General features: G+C 41.9%; 1 protein-coding gene across 1 annotated transcript in view; it reads left to right on the forward strand.

The window, feature by feature from the left end:
* LOC125467360 (complement C4-A-like) overlaps positions 1-19902 on the forward strand; it is a gene marked incomplete at its 3' end in the record, with an annotated part of 173948 nt that overhangs the window by 105545 nt on the left and 48501 nt on the right. Inside the window, exons 21-25 of the mRNA XM_059643735.1 lie at positions 1078-1287; positions 2618-2669; positions 6700-6783; positions 16545-16748; positions 19218-19293. Coding sequence (XP_059499718.1) covers positions 1078-1287; positions 2618-2669; positions 6700-6783; positions 16545-16748; positions 19218-19293 — 626 coding nt within the window. The remainder of the gene's footprint in view (positions 1-1077; positions 1288-2617; positions 2670-6699; positions 6784-16544; positions 16749-19217; positions 19294-19902) is intronic.

Consider the following 19902-nt stretch of genomic DNA (forward strand, 5'->3'; position numbering starts at 1 on the left):
AGTAAATGCTTGTGGATCTGGTGCCAAACATGCGGGAACTGCTTTGCCCCGGATGATGTTGTTGGAGCTGCACTCATCCAGGCGAATGGGGAGTATTCCATTACACTCCTGACTTGTACTGTGGAGATAGTGGACAGGCTTTGAGGAGTCAGGACGAGCTGCAGTATTCCGAGCCTCTGACTGGTTTTGTTGCTGCTATGTATATCTGTGAGTCTAGTTGAATTTCTGGTCAATGATAAACCCCAAGGATGTTGATAGTGGGGGGATTTAGTGATGATAACACCATTGAATGTCAAGGTTTGTGGTTGGATAGTCAACAGTAACAGACAGTCATAGCCTGGTATTTATGTGCTTTGAATGTTATGTGCCACTTGTCAGCCTAATTTCTGAGGTATCTTAGCTGCAAAGACTGTTGCTCACATTCAGATAAGAACAGTGCTGAATGAAACCAAAAAAAAGCCCAAAGAGAGAAGCGTATTTACGGAGATCATTCAGTGAAGTAACCCATGTTTTCTTCTCATACATATGGGGAAGACAATAGAAAACTACCTCTCATGATATTTCATTTGTATATTACTCATAAACCTTTGATGTTGAAGCTAGGTTGTGAAAAGTTAGTATAGGACAGAGTTCTAAATTTTTACCAGTCACTTGAAAGTTTAATGTTGTCCTTCTGAACAGCACAAGGGATGTCAGGGCACCACAATGTTTTGGACTCCTTGTCTTGCCAAGCAGAGCTGACATCTCTGATCTACTCAATTGGCCCCTCTCATAATGTTTAGGATCCATATTTGTTCAATACTCATGATTTGTCCATTCAATAGAAAACAGACACATCCTTCCCAATCCTTAAAAATCTTTTTGTCTGCTCTGCTTTCCCTTTTCCTTTGCATGTTTTAACTGTGTCTATTTGCTTTTGTATCTATTTTACAAATATTCACAATGCAAATACTACTCATAGTGCAATTCTAATCTTATTTTCTTTTATGCAATGACATTGCGCAAGAAAATACTTCAACAATATGTGCATCAGTTTAGTTATTCTTAATTAAAATGTTGTGCATGTATTTCCCATAGGTGTTCGTATACATGAGAAAAGCAGAGGGGCTGTGCAGTGCTGCTGTTTCAAGGCATAATGCAAAGAAAGTTCTGATCAAAGCAAATTCAGCTGTCTTTGTTAACTTTGCTATTGCTCCATTGGTCATTGGCAACATGCCAATCAATGTTATTGCTTTCAGCAAAACCACTATGCACGGGGATGCTGTGTTAAAATATCTGAAAGTTGTGGTAAGTGAATGTTGATTAGTAAATCCTGTTGCATGACATAGTAAAATGATATTGTAATCACTATTGTGTTAGTTTTTTTCAATTCTGCAATATCCTTATTTCAAAGGGGCCTTGAATAAATAGTTTAGAAAAACTAAATTTCAAGATTCAGGCAATGGAGTTAGTTGTTTTATTCTTAGAAAGAGACTCAAGAAATTAAATGAATCCTGTCATGATTTGTGTGTTTATTATCCTATAATACAAATTTTTCAGCTGGTTTGAAGTATTAACATTTAGAGGTTTCATCAGCAGACTCTGTTTGGTCACGTAAAGGTAGGAGATTTATCTCTGTTTAATGAAGAAAAATTACCACAATGTGCAACAGTCAGGGACAGCCGCAGACCTCATTAATTGAGGACCTGTTGCACTCAATGGCAAGTTACTTTTATTTTTAGCAGGTGAAAAATAGTTTGCCTGCTGCAAACTTGATCAGATCAGACAGAGGTTATTTTATTTTACTGTTTCTACCTTGTGCCTTTGTAGATGTAAAGGGAGAGATGTTTTATTCCAGTAATACAAAGTCTCAGTTTTACTGTTGAAGAATACTATGTCAAGTTATAAACACCTTTTAGGAAAACTATATTGGCCTGAGAATAAAGACTGCACCAACTGAACAGCTTGTCACCACAATCGCACAGTTTATGTTTTAAGTAAGGGTTTCAGTAACTGGGCTTGTTATCCCTGGAATATATAATGTTAAGTTCTGATATCATGTCATCTTCATGGTGTTCAATTGGAACTGATTGGAATGATTAGAGGCAATGTTTTCCAGTATTGCCATTTTCTAGGTTAAAATGTAAATCAGAGCTATGCCATTCAGCATAGAGAATGTTAGCTAATTCTTGGCAGAAGCTCGTTGATAGTGGGGAACCCAAAAAAACCTCTCTGGAGAGAGAAAATATGTGAGCTTAATTCATCGTTTTGTAACTGAAAATAATAGCACTTGGCAACTTTATCCAGTCTGAAGCTGTCAGTATTCTATTCGCTAAGATAACAGTGTGAAGCTGGATGAACACAGCAGGCCAAGCAGCATCTCAGGAGCACAAAAGCTGACGTCTGATGAAGGGTCTAGGCCCGAAACGTCAGCTTTTGTACTCCTGAGATGCTGCTTGGCCTGCTGTGTTCATCCAGCTTCACACTTTGCGGTCTTGGATTCTCCAGCGTCTGCAGTTCCCATTATCACTGATACAATTCTATTCACTAAGATTGTCTTTAATGGCATTGCAGATTGAAGAATTGACTGACTTTCTATTACTCTTAATTTACGTCTTTCTCTCTCTCTTTCTCACAGCCTGAAGGTGTAATTGTGACAGAAGAATCAAGCATCCTCATAAATCCCAAAGGTAAGAAAAATTTGGCTTCCAATAAGCAGTAGTAGCATAGTTGGTATTTCACGGAACTCGCAAAGCAGCAGGGTAACCTCATAAGAGTTCAATTCCTTATACACAAATTATAAGACTGGAATTCAGCTCATAAATAGTAGCATTATTTCTGAAAGCACAAAACAAAATAAATGTTTAGTACAACCTGTTAGCCGTCTAATTATCAGTTGTGTGTGACTCCAGTAACAAAGCAACATGCTGACTTTCATTCAAACCTGAAGCAGTATTGGCACTTAGAATATTTGCAGCACAGAAGGAGCCAACTGGCTTGCAATGTTACTGCAGGTGTCCTTTTAGAGAACATCTTGTCCCCTGACATGTCGCAATAGTACAGCATTTGTTCTCCTGCCAGATTTTCATTGTAATCTATATACGTCGCAATCCCAAAAGGTTTCTCCCCAATTGTAGTTTGTTTTACTGAGAAGAAAGATTCTGCTAACGGTGTGTTGAAACTATGTTGAAAAACAAAATCCACAGTAAAGTAAAATAGCAGCTACATCATTAGATTCATAATAGAATATAAAGGTGTTGCTGCAACTGTATAAACATTAGTGAGAGTGAGCTATTGTGTATAATTTTGGTTGACTTACTTGAGGAGGGATGTGGTTGTATTGGAGGCAGTTCAGAGGAGGCTCAGTAAATTGATCCCAGAGATGAGTGATTTATCTTGCAAAAAAAATAAAGCAGTTTAGGCCGAAACTCTGGAGTTTAGAAGAATGAAACTAGACCTGGTTGTGGTATACAAGATGCTAAAGGGTTTTAACAAAATAGAGTAGAAAGGATGCTTCCTTGTGTGGTCATATTTTTAGTATGAGGGGTAGCAATTTTAAAACATTGATGAGGAGAAGTTACTTCTCTCAAAAGGTCATGAACCTCTGGATTTCACGATCCCAGAGTGTAATGGATTTTGGGGTGCTAAATAAATTGAATCGAATTAGCTTCTTTTGTTACATGTACTCCAATGAATACAGTGAGAAGTTTACAAGTTGCCACATTTTGGTATCATTCTTAGGTACAAGGATACTTAGGTACAGATTCTTCAGAACAAATTCTTAGGGGAAAATATTAGAAAAATAAAGAAATAAAAATTTCAGCATTGCAGATTATAGAAATAAATTAGAAAAGTAAAGAAATAAAAACTCAGAATAACAATCTTTCCAACCCAGTCCACGCCAGCACCTGCCCTTCTTTAGCTGAAAGAGAAACCTTCGCCAACTCACTGCCACCTGTGCCAGACCCATCAACGTAAGCGTTGCTACACTTTAGATGCTATCTTTTCACTGCTGGGCCAACATCGCTGATGCTGCTTATCCCACACTTGTCCCACAACCAGGAGCCGCCTGCTTCACTGCTGCTGCCACCTCGTCTATAACCAGAAATCCCTGCAACTATTGCGACTGCAACCAGGAGACCCTGGTGCTGCTGTCAGGTCAGAAGTCTCTGCTGTGGGCCTACTGCCCAGGACTCCCTGGCTCCACTGCAAGGCCAGGCTGCCGAGAGTCCCAATTCGGCTGCAGATGTCACCTTGCTGGTGCTGCCACTCTGAAAAATCCGCTGCACAAGCTCCGATTGCCAGGAGAAGCTGTGTCCACCACTCTGCATGCAGCCCGCTCTCACTGCTGTGCTGATGCCGCCAACTACCCCCAACAGAAAAGTGGGGAGAGCAAGCAAACAAACCCAAAGAATTAGAGTTGGAGCAAAAGAAAAAGGAAGAGGGAAAGCAGATGGGAGCAGTGAGCCTGCACACAACCCTGCTATTCCATCGCTATCTTGAAAATTAAAGCGGTAATAGGGTGAAGGATTCTGGATAGTGAGCAGGAAAAAGAAGTTGAGGCTAAGAGGCGACCAGCCAGGATGGTATCAAATAGCAGAGCAGTTTTGAGGAGCTGAATTACCAACTCTTGTTCCTAATTCTTATGTTCTTTTGCAATCCAGTAATGTCATTGATAATATTAGGGCCATGTTATGGAAGATGCAGAGTTGAAATTCAGCTTATAAATATTAAATAAAAACCTGTCATCTGCAGTGATTTCTTTACAGTTGCTGAGCTATTGAAATGCAGTTCCATATTTAATTTTTCCTAATGCGTCATGAGCGATGATATCCCACAGACAACTGTGAAAGCTGTCTAACAATCAGCTGCCTAAGCAAAACTATGGCAGAGAATAATAGCTAACAGAACCTTTGAAATGTTGTTAGTCATTTTTGTACAGAAAATTGAATGTCTCCTTGAAACCATTGCTGAACATCAAAAATAAATTTATTTTTAGCAGTTAGTTTCCCTGCACAGCAGCAATTATGAGTGGCAAAGAATGAAACCTTCAACCATTTGTATGTACGTTTGAATTCAAACTGAAAAAACCCAAAAGAACTGTAGATGCTGTAAATCAGGAACAAAAACAAGAGCTTTCCAGCTCCTACGATGATGCTTGACCTGCTGTGTTCATCCAGCTCTACACTTTGTTATCTCAGATTCTCCAGCATTTGCAGTTCCTACTATCACTGGAAAAGCTCAGCAGGTCTGGCAGCATCTGTTAAGAAAAAAAATCAGAGTTAACGCTTTGGGTCCAGTGACTGTTTCTGAAGAAAGGTCACTGGACCCGAAACGTTAATTCTACATTCCAATTCAGTGGAATTGGATGATTAAGTATTGTTGATATGGTTCTTCTTGTTACAATCAAATATTTTTAGCTGGTATTACCGCTCCTGTTAATGTGGAATACCCACTTTATAACAATAGAATGTTGCTCTAGATTCTGAGATCAAGCCTTTTGTTGTAGGTTGGTCTCTGTGCAGTTGTGCAAAACATACTGGAAGAAGTTGTCAGGCTGTTGCACATGTCTTTCATTTGAGCAGCAGACAGGTGGACTGAAGAAGTGAAACTTCTGAAGAAGAGTCAGCTCCTCCAAGATATTTCCTCTGGGCAACTCCTGCAACTGAACTTTTGCAAGGCATCTACATTTTCTCAAATCCTGGACAATGAGTTTGTTTGCATGCATTAAAATCAAATAACTGGCATTGAAGCATAAGTGTTCCTTGAAGTCTAAAAGATCGAAGAGAGATTTGATGAAGATATTCCAAATCGTACAAGACTTAGATAGCTGAGGAAAGGAAATATAATTCCCATGATGCCACATGAACTAGAGGCTACGTTGCCAGGATGTTTAATGAAAGATGCCCTGGATATGTGAGAGTAAACTTTGTCTAAAAAAAACAGATAGTGCTTATGATCTGAATCTTGCTGCCCAAACCATGATACAAATAAACATTTGCCTTAGGGGACAAAATTAGTTGTGACTTGAAGGAGTTCTAAGGAAAGGATTTGGGGGATTTAAGGTGTTGGTGTGATATATTCCTCAACTGAACCAAGCGTAGCCATTTTTGAGCTAACATTTTGACAGCTTTCAGTGACCAAAATCAATCTAGTGACACAGTGGAATCGGGGTGGTGGGGTGGGGGATGATATGTTCAGTGGTGGCATTCTGCTGGAGGTGGTGTGAATGTGAGAGATGATCCTTTTGAAAGCAGTGACGATTTGGGTGAAAATGAAAGAAGAATGGAATCCTGTTATTCTTTGTGAATGAGAGGAATGGATGAGAACAGAAGTGAGAGATATGTTGGACATGGCTGAAGTCTTGTTAACCATGTCATGTGGATGCAGCCCAGTAGAAAGTGGCATCATCAGAACAGACATGAGAGAGATGTGGAATATGTGAGAATGAAATGGAGTGCTTACAGGAAGCACAGTGTGAGGATGGTTAGTCAAGGCCATGGAGGGGTGATGACATTTCAGGAGTGATGAAACATATGGAGTTATGATGTCACCCAGAAAATCAAAAAAGGGACATGAAATGTTAAGTCTGTTTCTCTCTGAACAGCTCGGTTTCTCCAGCAACTTTGCTACAAGTTTCAGATTTACAACATCCAAAGTGTTTTGCTTTTACTTTACATTCCAGGTTGACGTCCTAAACACTCTATCTATCTTTTCCAGCAAAAAGCACCTATGAAATATCTGAAGAAGAGCCATCTAACTTGGTACCTGACACTGACAATTATATGTACATCCGTGCCACAGGTGAGTAGATACTGCATTTCTCTTTTAGCATTCTGTCTTTTTGGCAAGGGTTATTTGTTAGAATCCATGAAGTGTTCAATTGATAGCTAAATAAATATGGGATATATATTAGCCTAAATTAATGTAAGTAATATTATAAGATTGGGTTATAGTTCCTAATAGATAGAGAGGTGAGGCACATAGGAAATGGAAACAACAGTAGTCAGTTTACTCCCATGCCATTCAACTACATTACGGCTAATAACTTCCCATTTCTCCACCATCCGACTGTGAGGTTTCCAAAGCACCATGGTTTTCTATGTGTACTGTTGTCTCCATCATTACTGCATGAGAGTTTTCAGCCTGGAATTTTCATTTCAATCTCGAGACAGGAGCTCAGTTTTGGATTCAAAGACGAGAAGGCTAATGAAAAGCCGAAAGATCTGTGGATGCTGCAAATAAGAATCAAAAACAGAAATTGCTGAAAAATCACAGCAAGTCTGGCAGAATCTGTGGAGAGAAATCAGAGTTAACATTTCAGGTCTAGTGACCTCAGTCCTGAAGAAGGGTTCCTGGAACCAAAACGTTAACTCTGATTTCTCCCTGCAGAATTGCTGAGATTTCCGAGCTATTTCTGTCGTTTTTAATTCATGAAGACCAACTGTTGACCCAAACAACCTCAGAAGTTTGTGCACTTAGAAAATATTGTTCTTGAAATAACTCCACGGAATCTGGTATCCTGTCACTAAATCAGCCTTTATTTGCACGCCCATGATTCTGATACAGCATGTCACTGTCAAATGGATATCTGACACTCCAGTTTTTACCTGTCAGCCAGGGCTTCCAATCTGGACCAGAGTAACAGCACCAGTCAGGGAAACAATTCTGAGATTAGATTAGATTTGATTCCCTACAGTATGGAAACAGGCCCTTTGGCCTAACAAGTCTACACTGACCTTTGGAGCATCCCACCCAAAACCATCCCTGGATAACACATCCCTGAACACTACGGGCAATTTAGCACAGCCAAACCACCTAGCCTGCACATCTTTGGACTGTAGGAGGAAACCGGAGCACCTGGAGGAAAAACACGCAGACGTGGGGAGAATGTGCAAACTCTGCATAGACAATCGCCTGAGGCTGGAATCGAACCTGGGTCCCTGGCACTGTGAGGCTGCAGTGCTAACCACTGAGCCACCGTGCCACCCTAGTTCCACCTGGCTGACCCATTACAATCACTACAACCCTCCTGCGCTGACCTCACGGAGACAAGCTGGTTCTTTTCTTCATAGCTCCTCCTGGGGCATTTTAGTGTTGGCTCAAGTTCCTCTGACTCCTCATCAGATAAGGGCGAGTAATGCACAGTAGCTCGCATCTTGTGCCCGGTGTGTCTCAGAAGAAATTCATTCTCCTCTCCAGTTGTCAAAGGCAACGATGCGGTGATATCTGCCGTGTCCCTCTGGTTCCCAGGTCTATTTGACACTTGAATAGGAGGGAGAACCCATGGGTTCCACCAGCCTTGCTGCCCATTCTGAGGAGCCAGGCACATTGTGTTCTTGCCCAGTTGCAAGTTTGCAGCTTTCATATGGTCTGCCTGCTTATTCAGGCCATCGCATCTACGTGTTCTTTATATAACACTTGACCTGACCTCATGTCGACCATGCCCCTTATCCATACAGGGCCATTCCCATGGTGCCCACACCAAACTTCGTCCCCTGAAATAAACTGCGTCTCTGTCTCTTTCTTAGTGATGTCTTGTGCCCAACTTCGGCATTCCCGGTGTCATTTCATCTCCCCCACTGTCCCCACGGCTGCAAGGTCTGGAAAGATCAGATTTATCTAAATGTGGATGCTTCTTCCCATGATTTTCACTGCTGGAGCTGTCTCTGTAGTTGCATGATCAAATAGGAATTGGACAGTTTGTTATCGAGAGAAGCTGTACACTATTTCTTTAAGCCTGTCTTCAGAGTTCGAACTGTTCTTTCTATCGGAGCATCAGATGATTGACGGTATGGAATTGTTCTTTTTTGCTGAATGCCTTTTATTTATTTATTCATTCATTCGTTTGTGGATGGGGGTGTCGCTGTCTGGCCAGCATTTATTGCCCGTCCCTAATTGTCCATGAGAAGGTGGTGGTGAGCTGCCTTCTTGAACCGCTGCAGTCCTCCTGCTGTAGGTTGATCCACAGTACAATTAGGGAGGGATTTCCAAGGTTTTGGCCCAGTGACTATGATGGAATGGCAATATATTTCCAAATCAGGATGATGAGTGACTTGGAGGGGAGCGTGGATGTGGTGGTCTTCCCATGAATCTGCTGCCTTTGTCCTTTTTAGAGAGAAGTAGTCCTGGGTTTGGAAGGTTCTTTCTGAGGATCTTTGGTGAATTTCTGCAGCGCATCTTGTTGACAGTACACACTGCTGCTACTGAGCATTGGTGGTGGAGGGAGTGAATGCTTGTGGGTGTAATGCCAGTCAAGCGGGCTGCTCTGTCCTGGATGGTGTCAAGCTTTGAGTGTTGTTGGGACTGTGCCCACCCAAGCAGGTGGGGACTATTCAATCATAAGCCTGACTTGTGCATTGTAGGTGGTGGACAGGCTTTGAGGAGACAGGTGGAGAGTTACTCAGTGCAGTATTCCTAGCTTCTGACCTGGTCTTGTAGCCACTGCATTACGTGTTGAGTCCCTTTGAGTTTCTGATCAATGATTAAACCCCAGGATGTTGATAGTGGGGGACTCAGTGATGGTAATGCCATTGAATGTCAAGGGAAAATGGTTAGATTGTCTCTTGTTGGTGATGGTCAGAGCCTGGCGTTTGTTTGGCACAAATATTACTTGCCTGGATATTGCCCAGATCTTGTTGCATGTGAACATGGACTGCTTCAGCATCTGAGGAGTCACAAATCGTACTGAACATTGTGCAATCATCAGTGAACATCCCCACCTCTGACCTTATGATGAAGGGAAGGGCATTGATAAAGCAGCAGAAAACGATTTGCCCTAGGACACTACCCTGAGGAACTCCTGCTGAAGTGATTGTCTTCCATCAACCATGACCATCTTCCTTTATGTGAGGCGTGACTCTGTCAGAGATTTTTCCCTGACACGCATGCTTAGTTTTGCTAAGGCTCCTTGATGCCATGCTTTGTTGAATGTAGCCTGGATGTCAAGGGCTTTCACTCTCACCTCACCTCTGGAATTCAGCTCATTTGTCCATGTTTGAACTAGGCTGTAATGAAGCTGAATGGCCCTGGCGGAACCCAAACTGGGTGTCACTGAGCAGGTGCTGCTTGCTAGCACTGTTGATGACACCTTCCATCACTTTACTGATGATCGCAAGTAGACTGATAGTGCCGTAATTGGCCAGGTTGGATTTGTCCTGCTTTTTCTGTACAGGACATACTTGGGCAATTTTCCACATTGTTGGAAGATATCTGTGTTGTAACTGTACTGGGGCAGCTCGGCGAAGGGAGCGGCAGGTTCCGCAGCACAAGCCATCAAAATCATGAGATATCTCGACAGGGTGAATAGCAAGAAGTTTTTTTTTCCCCCAGAGTGGGGGACTCAATTACTAGTGGTCGTGATTTCAAGGTGAGAGGGACAAAGTTTAAGGGAGATATGCGTGGAAAGTGCTTTACACAGGGTGGTGCATGCTGGATCACATTGCTAGTGGAGGTAATAGAGACAGGCACAATAGCATCATTTAAGACGTATCTAGACAGGTACATGAATGGGCAGGAGCAGAGGGATACAGATCCTTGGGAAATAGGCAACAGGTTTGGATAGAGGATCTGGATCGGCACATGCTTGGAGGGCCAAAGGGCCTGTTCCTGTGCTGTAATTTTCTTTGTTCTTTCTTCAGTACAATTACCGGAATGTTGTCAGGGCCCATAGTCTTTGCAGGATCCAGTGTCTGTCTCCAATGTTTCTTGAAATCGAATTAGCTGAAGACTGGTATCTGTAATGCTGGGCTCCGCTGGAGGAGGCTGAGATGGATCACCCAATAGGCACTTCTGGCTGAAGATTGCTGGGCTCTTCCATCATTGACAATGGGGATATTTGTGGATCTGTCTTCTCCAGTGAGTTGTTTAATTGTTCACAACCATTCAGAACTGGATGTGGCAGGACTGCAAAGCTTGGATCGGATCTGTTGTTGTGGGATCGCTTAGCTCTGTCTTTCACTTGCTGCTTTTGCTGTGTGACATGCAAGTAGCCCTGTTTGGTGTCTTCACCAGGATGATACCTCATCTTCAGGTATGCCTGGTGCTGCTCCTGGCATGCCCTCCTGCACTTTCCATTGAACCTGGGTTGATCTCCTGGCTTGATGGTAATGGTTGAGTGGGGGATATGCCGGGCCATGAGGTTACAGATTGTGTTGGAATACAATTCCACTGCTGTTGATGGGCCATAGCACCTCATAGATGCCCAGTATTGAGTTGCTAAATCTGTGCAAAGTCTGTTCCATTTAGTAATAATGCCACACAACACAATGGAGGTTATTTTCAATGTGAAGGTGGGACCGTCTCCACAAGGACTGTGCAATGGCCACGCTTACCAATAATGTCATGGATAGACACAACTGTAGCTGGCGGTCAAGTATGTTTTTACCTCTTGTTGGTTCCGTCACTACCTGCCACAGACCCAGTCTAGCCGCTGTGACCTCTAGAACCCCACCAGCTCGATCAGTAGTACTGCTGCCGAGCCGCTCTTGGTGATGGACATTGAAATCCCCCACCCAGAGTACATTTTGTGCCCTTGCCATCCTCAGTGCTTCCTCTAAGTGTTGTTCAACGTTGACAAGTATGGATTTATCAGCCAAGGGAGGATGGTATATGGAATTTGGCAGGCGATTTCCTTGCCCATGGTTTAACCTGAAGCCACAAGATTTCATGGGGTCCTGAGTCAATGTTGAGGACTCCTAGAGCAACTCCTTCCTGCCTGTATCCCACTGTGCTGCCCGCTCTGCTGGGTCTGTTTGGACGGTGAGACAGGACATGTCCAGGGATTGTGATGGTGGTGTGTCTGTGACGTTATCTGGAAGGTACGATTCTGTGAGTATGACTATGTCAGGTTGTTGCTTGACTAGTCTGTGAGACAGCTCTCCCATTTTTGCCACTAGTCCCCAGATGTTAGTGAGGAGGAATTGCAAGGCTAACAGGTCAGTTTCTGCTGTTGTCTTTTTGGTGCCAAGCTTGTTGCCTGGTAATCCATACAATTTCATTTCTTTGAGACTTTGTGTACTGCTTGATACAACTGAATAGTTTGCTAGGTCATTTCACAGGGCAGTTGAGTCAACCACGTTGCTGTGGGTCTGGAGTCACTTGTAGGCCAGACCAGGTGAGGGTGGCAGATTTGCTTCCCTGAAGGACGTTAGTGAATTAGATAGGTTTTGCCAACAATTGACAATGGCCAATTGACTTCAGGAAGTACTCAAATTTCCTGCTGGTAAACCATGGCACGTTATTTACGGCCAACACTTAAGGGCATTCAAGTAATGCAAAAGTTGCAATTAGTGTTTCTTCTTTGTTCCTGTGTTTGATGAAAACACTCTATGCATGTCCAACCACTTTGAGTGTGATTCCGCAATGACTGAGAATAATGAGCCGATGAAAGGACCTGCATAGCTGACATGTAACCAAGTCCAGGGTTTAGCCAACTGTTCTCATAAATGTGAGGGAGCTGCTGGCAATGATTTTGTCCTTGAAGGCACTCTGGGCACTGCCCTGCTAACACGGCTATGTCTGAATCCATTTCTGGGCACTAGATGTAACTTTTCACAAACATCTTCATTTTGGAAACACCTGAATGACCCTGGTTGAGTTCAGCCAGTACTTGGCAGGGGCCTTTGCTCGACAATCACTCTTGCTCCCCATAACAATATGTCATCCTCTACTGTGATCTGGCCCCTCTCTGGGTCCAAAAAAGTTTCAGTTCTGGTTGTAAAACCTTTTTGACTTTCTCCATCATCACCAGCAGTTTCAGTTTTGCCATGACTGGACCTTTCTACATCCAAAGTCTGATATTGTCAGCTGCCCAGAAAATTTTAAAACCATTATGGAATCTTACAGTGGCAGGATCACTGGTGGTGCATCTGCTGGAGGGAGGTGGCTAGATGCATCCAAATTCACTACTTGGCCTCCCAGATATGCACTTGTTATAGAGCCCACTGCTGAATTCAGCCTGAAGCTATGTTCAGCACAGTCTTGTCCTTTTTAAATATATCTAGCAGGTGTTTGTGGTCTATTATCATAAAATCCCTACCATGTGGAAACAGGGCCTTCAGCCCAACAAGTCCACACTGACCCTCAGAGCATCCCACCCTAACCCGTCCCCCAATCCACACATCCCTGAACGCTACAGGGCAATTTAGCATGGCCAATGCAGCATATCCTTTGAACTGTGGGAGCAAACCAGAGCGCCCGGAGAACATGCCAACTCCACACAGACAGTCACACAAGGGTGGAATCACACCCAGGACCCTGGTGCTGTAAGGCAGCAGCTATAGCCACTGAGCCACTGTGCCACCATACACAGGTTTTCCAAGGCAGATTGTTTGAATACAGTAGTGGTCTGAGGTGGAATTTCTACCATGTTTGACTTGGGTAATCCTGGATAAAGAGTTTTGGAGTTCATTAGGCAGCAGTTGGGTTTTCTTTTACTGAGAGAAAAAAATGTTGTTTTCTCAGGTTTTGCTTTTGCCTTACCACTTGATGATTATTCTTACAAATTTATGTCCATGAAGGTATTGACACAATTTCCTGACTCCAAATATGACCACATTTCTTCCTTCCTCTATGTATATGCTCTGCATTAGCCAAAGCCCTGGAAGCATACACTATTGGACATTGAGATAAAAAAAGTTATCTTTTCTGATAAAGGGTCTAGGCCCAAAACGTCACCTTTTGTACTCCTAAGATGCTGCTAGGCCTGCTGTGTTCATCCAGCTCCACACTTTGTTATCTCAGATTCTCTAGCATCTGATATTCCCATTATCTCTGGCACTATTGGACATTCTTCTCCATTGGGCTGCCTATGAGCTAATACTATATAGATGCCGTACTTGCGGTCATAGTATGCCAACATCTTAGAAGACAGTAGCTATTTCTTCACTTTTCTGAAAGCTATGATGTGGCTACTCCACCATTTCCATGGCTGACTCTTTGTTTTTTTTAGGATTTGATGCAAAGGTACATAAATTGGATGGAGGCCAAGTTATTAATAAATTTTCCAGAATAATTTACCAGCCCAAGGAAAGACCTCATCTCCAGTACACAAGTGGAAGCCGGGGCATCTTTGAGCACCCTCACATTATGTTTGAACAGGTGTAAACTGGTTTGTTGGCTCTGTAGCCGAAATAGGTCTCTTGGAGTACCTGAAACGTATATTTTTCCCTTCTAAGGCATACACCCACCTCGCAGAAATGCCTAATGACTATTTCCAAGTGCTCTGACAGGTCTTCCTGGTTATTAACATGTCATCTAGATAAATGTCAACCTTGGATAAACCTTGCAAAATGTTCTCTAATGTCCACTGAAAAAGTGCACAGGCTGAGGATACCCCCTAATGACAGTCTTGTATGTTTGGTATGAATCCTTATGGGCATTAATTGTAGCACACTTCTAAGAACTCTCAGCTAACTGTAATCACAAGTGTACATGGCTCATGTCCAGCTTCGTGAAAGACAGTCCCCCTGCCAACTTTGCATATAATTCCCCTATGTAAGGGATTGTGTGTTTACCAAGCTGTGAAAAACTTACATTTGCTAAAATTCTGACAAAAGGGAACTGACCTCTCGAGATTCAAAATCGGTACCTGATGCTGCCCATTTCTGCAAACTGGACCATTTTGATCATTCCTTTGCTTTCAAGCCTCTAATTTTCGCATCTACTTTTGCACATAAGTCAAATGGCACTGCAGAATTGTGGAATTGCTTCCTGGTGAACATGTAAGGAGTCCTTGGCTCCTTTGATACTTCTGCAATCTTCCTGAAAGATTTCCATTTAGTTAATTAGGACTTCATTCAGGCAACCATTTTGTAATCGAGGAAAAAGAGCCAATTGCAATGAATCTTTCTCAACCGTTTCCTCCCCACCACCCTCAAAAAAAAAAATCAAGCTTGAGCCAGAGCCTTTTACTACAATCTGTGGTAACTGAACCAGCTACTTTTCATAAAAGACCAGAACAAAAGTTGTTCCCTTAATCTAAAAAGGGTTCCCTGGTAGAGGTTCCTCGGTATAGGTTCTCAGCCTGGCTGAGGTCTTGTGAAAACAGAGCAAACCTTGTTGAAGAGTGATCCTGTGATCACTGAAATAGCTGTGCCAATATTGAGCTCCATTAGGAATGACCATTTAAACAATTTTATTTTTACTTTGGTTCTGATTTACATGTTGCTAAGCAATTTAACTGTTCCAAATAAGATGTAGGTAGATTTCCCAGGGTGTACACTCTCCTGCATACTGGCTTATATGTTCACTCCATTTAGTTTTTCTATCTCAAATTCACATACCAGCGGCAACTACAATGGCTTGCTGGCCCGTATTAAACTGTTCGGCTGAGGCTTGGCTTCGTTTTTAGGTTTTTCTGTGGGCTGTCCTAGAGTCGCTCTGTTCAGGGCATGCCCTGAGTGAGGCTATGTAATTGGCTGCACTGAAGTAGTGTCCTCCAAGCTCAGTCAGACTAGCGAGGGTGTCTACTTCCACCAAAATATCCTGCAGCTCATATGCTCCACCTGTCGCATTTTCCAAGGATAAAGCCAGATGAATTGCCTGTTTGAAGTCCAGTTAGGCTTCAGCCAGTGGTTTGCTTTTGCACGGTTATGTCACTAATCCACATATCAACCAGTCCCTCAACCAGTTAATCCAAAGTCACATGTCTCTGCTAGACATTTTAACTGCATCAAAAATCCTGACATGGATTCCCTTGATTCTTAAATCACAGAGTAAAACTGGTAATGTCTCATTTTGATAGGAGGCTTGGGGTCGCAATATTCCTGACCAACTCCGTCAACCCTTGAAAGGTTATAGTATTTGGTGCGTCAGGGAAAGTTCGGCTCCAAAAAAACCAAAAAAGCTGTGGGTCTCCGAGCTGGAGAATTACTCGTTGCTTTTCATTTACCCTAATGCCATTTTTTTCGGGAAAAAGTAGCACATACTGGGGACCAGTCTTTGATAGCAGTGTTGAATGAATCAAGCTTCCCACCTAATGCACGATGCAAGCAATCCTTACCAACTCAAAGACACTGTAGTCGTGAGTTTCTCCACAATGTGCTTTATTCTTGTTGCCACTGAAATAATTCCACAGTGGCCAGTGTTCCAACAACAAGTCACCCTTTACTTACACATGAAAAGTCCTTGACTCTAATACAGCCTTATCAGAGTCAACTCCAAGAATGCCCAAATGCCTGACACCCCTGTTTTTATCTGTTAGCCAGGCTTCACTGATGAGACCAATCAAAGGAATCATATTTTATGAGGTTCTCTTGGCTGGCCTTGTAATGATCACTACAGTTCTATGCAGTTAACCACTTCCATACTGCATAAAGAGTGTTGGAATTGCAAGAAACTCTGTTCAGATCTGAGAAGAGAAATGAAATTTGTCGTCTTCTAAAAGCTTCATTTTCATGCATTGCTAGCAGTTAGTCTGATTACTACCAGCACAAATTTCAGATGCTTCTTTCACAATATTGTAATGTTGTTATGGATAAGATCAAACCCCCACAAAATATATTTTGAAGATAGTCTAAGACAGGAACTAAATCTTGTTTGAACCTTGAACCCTGTTGTTTTAGGGACAGTAATGGGAGAGGCAGTGGAGAACTCACTAAGTGCTGCTGGAATTGACAATCTCATTAAAGTCCCCACTGGGTGTGCAGAGCAAACGGCGATGCATATGGCCCCTACAGTCTTTGCTGTTGAATACCTTGACCAAAGCGATCAATGGCTATCACTTAAAGCCGAACGCAAGGACGAAGCAATCTTCCACATTGAAACAGGTAACCTTATTTCCTTTAGGATAACATAGGATCCAGCAACAAACCTTCTCAGTTAAATTCACCCCTTATTGCTTCCTTTCTATGCATTCCTTAAAGAAAATGTAGAATTAGAGAGCATTGCTGCTATTTAAAACCACAAAGGAAAATTGGCTCATAGCATCATTGAATACTGCATTACAGAAGGCGAATATTCAGCTATGCACGTTTGCTTCTTTTTTTTCTAGATGTTACTTCCATTAAACTTCAGGCTCACTGTGCAGGTTAAACTTGACTAGGGTTTGAATTTTGACAGTGTGGTTATGTTGTATGAACCTTCAGTTATTCTGTAAGAGAAGCGCTTAAACTATTTATAAGGCAATGTTTTATAGAAGGTCTGCATTTGATTTGCCAGTGAACGCAATGACCAAGATATTAACATCGTTTGAGTTTACTTTACTTGTGAAGTTGGAACAATGCTAACCGCTTTTGCAAAGAGATCGTACTTGCATTATACTCAAATGGCCATATGCTGGTATGCAAAATCACATTTCCTCAATCTAATGTTTTTGTTTCAATTGACTGAAAAAATGTTGTCCAAACTGAATTTCAGAGTGTTTCTACGTCCTATTTGAAACCCTGATTTGGAATGTGCAAATTTCCAAAAGTCTAGCTTCATTTTCATGCATTGTTAGCAGATGGTCTGATTACTACCAGCACAAATTTCAGATGTTTCTTTCACAATATTGTAATATTGTTATGGATCAGACCAAACCCCCACGAAGTATATTCAGAAGATAGCCCAGACAGTAGTTTTTTTCTTATTTTAAAGGTAAATGTAAGGTGTTGCATTCCAGATGTAATTTGATTGTCAGTCTACTTGACGTTAAGCAAAACATCCTTTATTTTTACAGTACCATTAAAATATAGGCAAAGAAAAGAATTGCCTTAACTGTAAATTGAAATGCTGAACAAAATAATGGAATAGAATGTTCTTTATGGTCACCTGAACTCAAGTACAGGAGTATCGTGAAAAATCATACAACGTTGTTTCTTATGGTACCATCTTAAGTACAAGTAACCTAGATACAAAATGAGCAATGAAAAAAAGAAGTTGTTGCATTACTTTACAGTGATTCATAGACTACAATAACTGAATTATAAATAAGCATCACATTGCAGTAGCTCAGTGCAGGGGCTTCCACATGTGGTCTGACTGTCTGCACCAGACCCCCAGCCCAACAATCATCCCTGCTCCAGTCCACTCCACACCGGCTCTTAGCTGCTGCAAAGTAAGTTTTCTCAGGGATGGATTCCATTCACTGGCCTCTGCTCCAGGACTACTTCCTCATCCCAGCCTCCACTTTGGAATTCAACTCCATGCACTGGTCTCTGTTCCAGCGTTCACCCCTGGGACTCTCCAGCTCCTCCATTCTCCTCCAGGTAAGGTCAAATCATTAGCTGAAAAGAAATGTGGAAAGGTGGAAAAAAGAAGGAAAAAAAGTAGAGCTCTGGTTCGAGTGTCTTACTCAGCTGCTATCTTGCAAATACTTTGCAGCTATATTAATCACTGCTAAGTAACTGTTCCAATATAGTAACATTCTTTAGACACACCTTGGCAAAAGGCAGAATTCAGTAAAATAGATTGTCTTGCAAGCAATTTTCCAGTGCACGGGGTGGGGGGTGGGGGGGGGGAGCAACACCAAGCGAAACCTCAGAGAGAAAGTGTAATAGGGAGAGGTGTACTACAGCTTCCAAACCCAGCTTCAAGATATCAGCAACTGCTGCTGAGAAACCAAAACTAAAACTAAAACTCAAAATCCCAACTCTGGGAGCTTGACACTTTGCATTCAGACTGCTAATCTGTGGGCTAATACACCTCTTAAAGTTGTTGTATCAGCGCTATAATGCACAATTTATATCACCTGTTCTCATCCCAGAAAAGACGTTGTCTTAAAATGTGAGTTACGACTTTTCTAGATTCATATAATACCCAGGAGAATAAAAGTACATTACAGTTAAATTACAGAACAATTAACTTGGAAGCCCTCTTTAACAAAAGGCCTTCAAACTTAGCGAGCACCAAGAGCAATATAAGTCTAAATCCTCATAAAAGTTGCATTGTTGCGGTTTTTTAAAATTTATTATTTACACACAACTTGATTAAAACATCAATTTTTTTTAGATTTCATTTTATTTTACCTCTGTGCTCAGACTGAAAAGAAAAGTTCCTAATTCGATTGTGAAAACTTCAGCTGAGACATCCCATGCATAATCAATTTGAGGCAAGGCATTCAGATTTCAGCTGCTACTTCTGGAAATTCCTGATGTCTGTTCTGAGAAGTATAGCTCCAAAGTGACCGAAGATGAAGCAACGTCTCCAGATATGAGCTTAAAACAGCTACAGTTTAACACCTTGATCGTATCAACTCTTTTCTACACTCAAAGGAAAATAAGCACAGGCTGTAACAAACATTGTATATTCTTTTCCAGGGTATAATAGAATGTTGGGATATAAGAAAGATGATGGGTCCTATGGAGCCTGGAAAACTTATCCAAGCAGCACATGGTGCGTGTCTCATTCTGTATTCAGTTACATTTCCTTGTCTCATCTTCCACACCCCTTTTCAGTTGGATATTCGTTAAAAGTTCTTAGTGCATTTGAAAAGTAATAAATAATTGGAGGATAATATTGAGGGTAGTATCTTTTGATAATTCATGCTTAGGTGTCATTAAAAAGCACAGGACAAGCGAACATTTTGTTTCAATGAAAGTAGATTGGTTTTAAAATTGTTAGAATGTTTAATTCAGGAACGAGAGCGATTAATGAAATTAAGATCACATCTGTGCAGAGTAGAATGCCAATCAAGTGGAACATCACGGAGAGTTGTCAAATTTTGATGTAAAGCTTCAGGGCGGTGCAATGGCTCAGTGGTTAGCACAGCTGCTTCCCAGCACTAGAGACCCAGGTTCCATTCCAGCCTCTGGTGAGACTGAGGAAATGTAAGGGAATGGGTTTTTGTGTGGAATGCAGTTTGGAACGGTGGTGTGAACTTGTTGTACTGGATGGCCTGTTTCTGCACTGCAAATTCTATGAATTTAGAATTTAGCCACTTAAAAGTGACACAGCAGTAAGCACTGCTGCTTCACAGTGCTGGAGATCTGGGTTCAGTTCCAC

The sequence above is a fragment of the Stegostoma tigrinum genome, unplaced genomic scaffold (genome assembly GCF_030684315.1).
Source record: "Stegostoma tigrinum isolate sSteTig4 unplaced genomic scaffold, sSteTig4.hap1 scaffold_204, whole genome shotgun sequence".
In the NCBI taxonomy this organism is placed as follows: domain Eukaryota; kingdom Metazoa; phylum Chordata; class Chondrichthyes; order Orectolobiformes; family Stegostomatidae; genus Stegostoma; species Stegostoma tigrinum.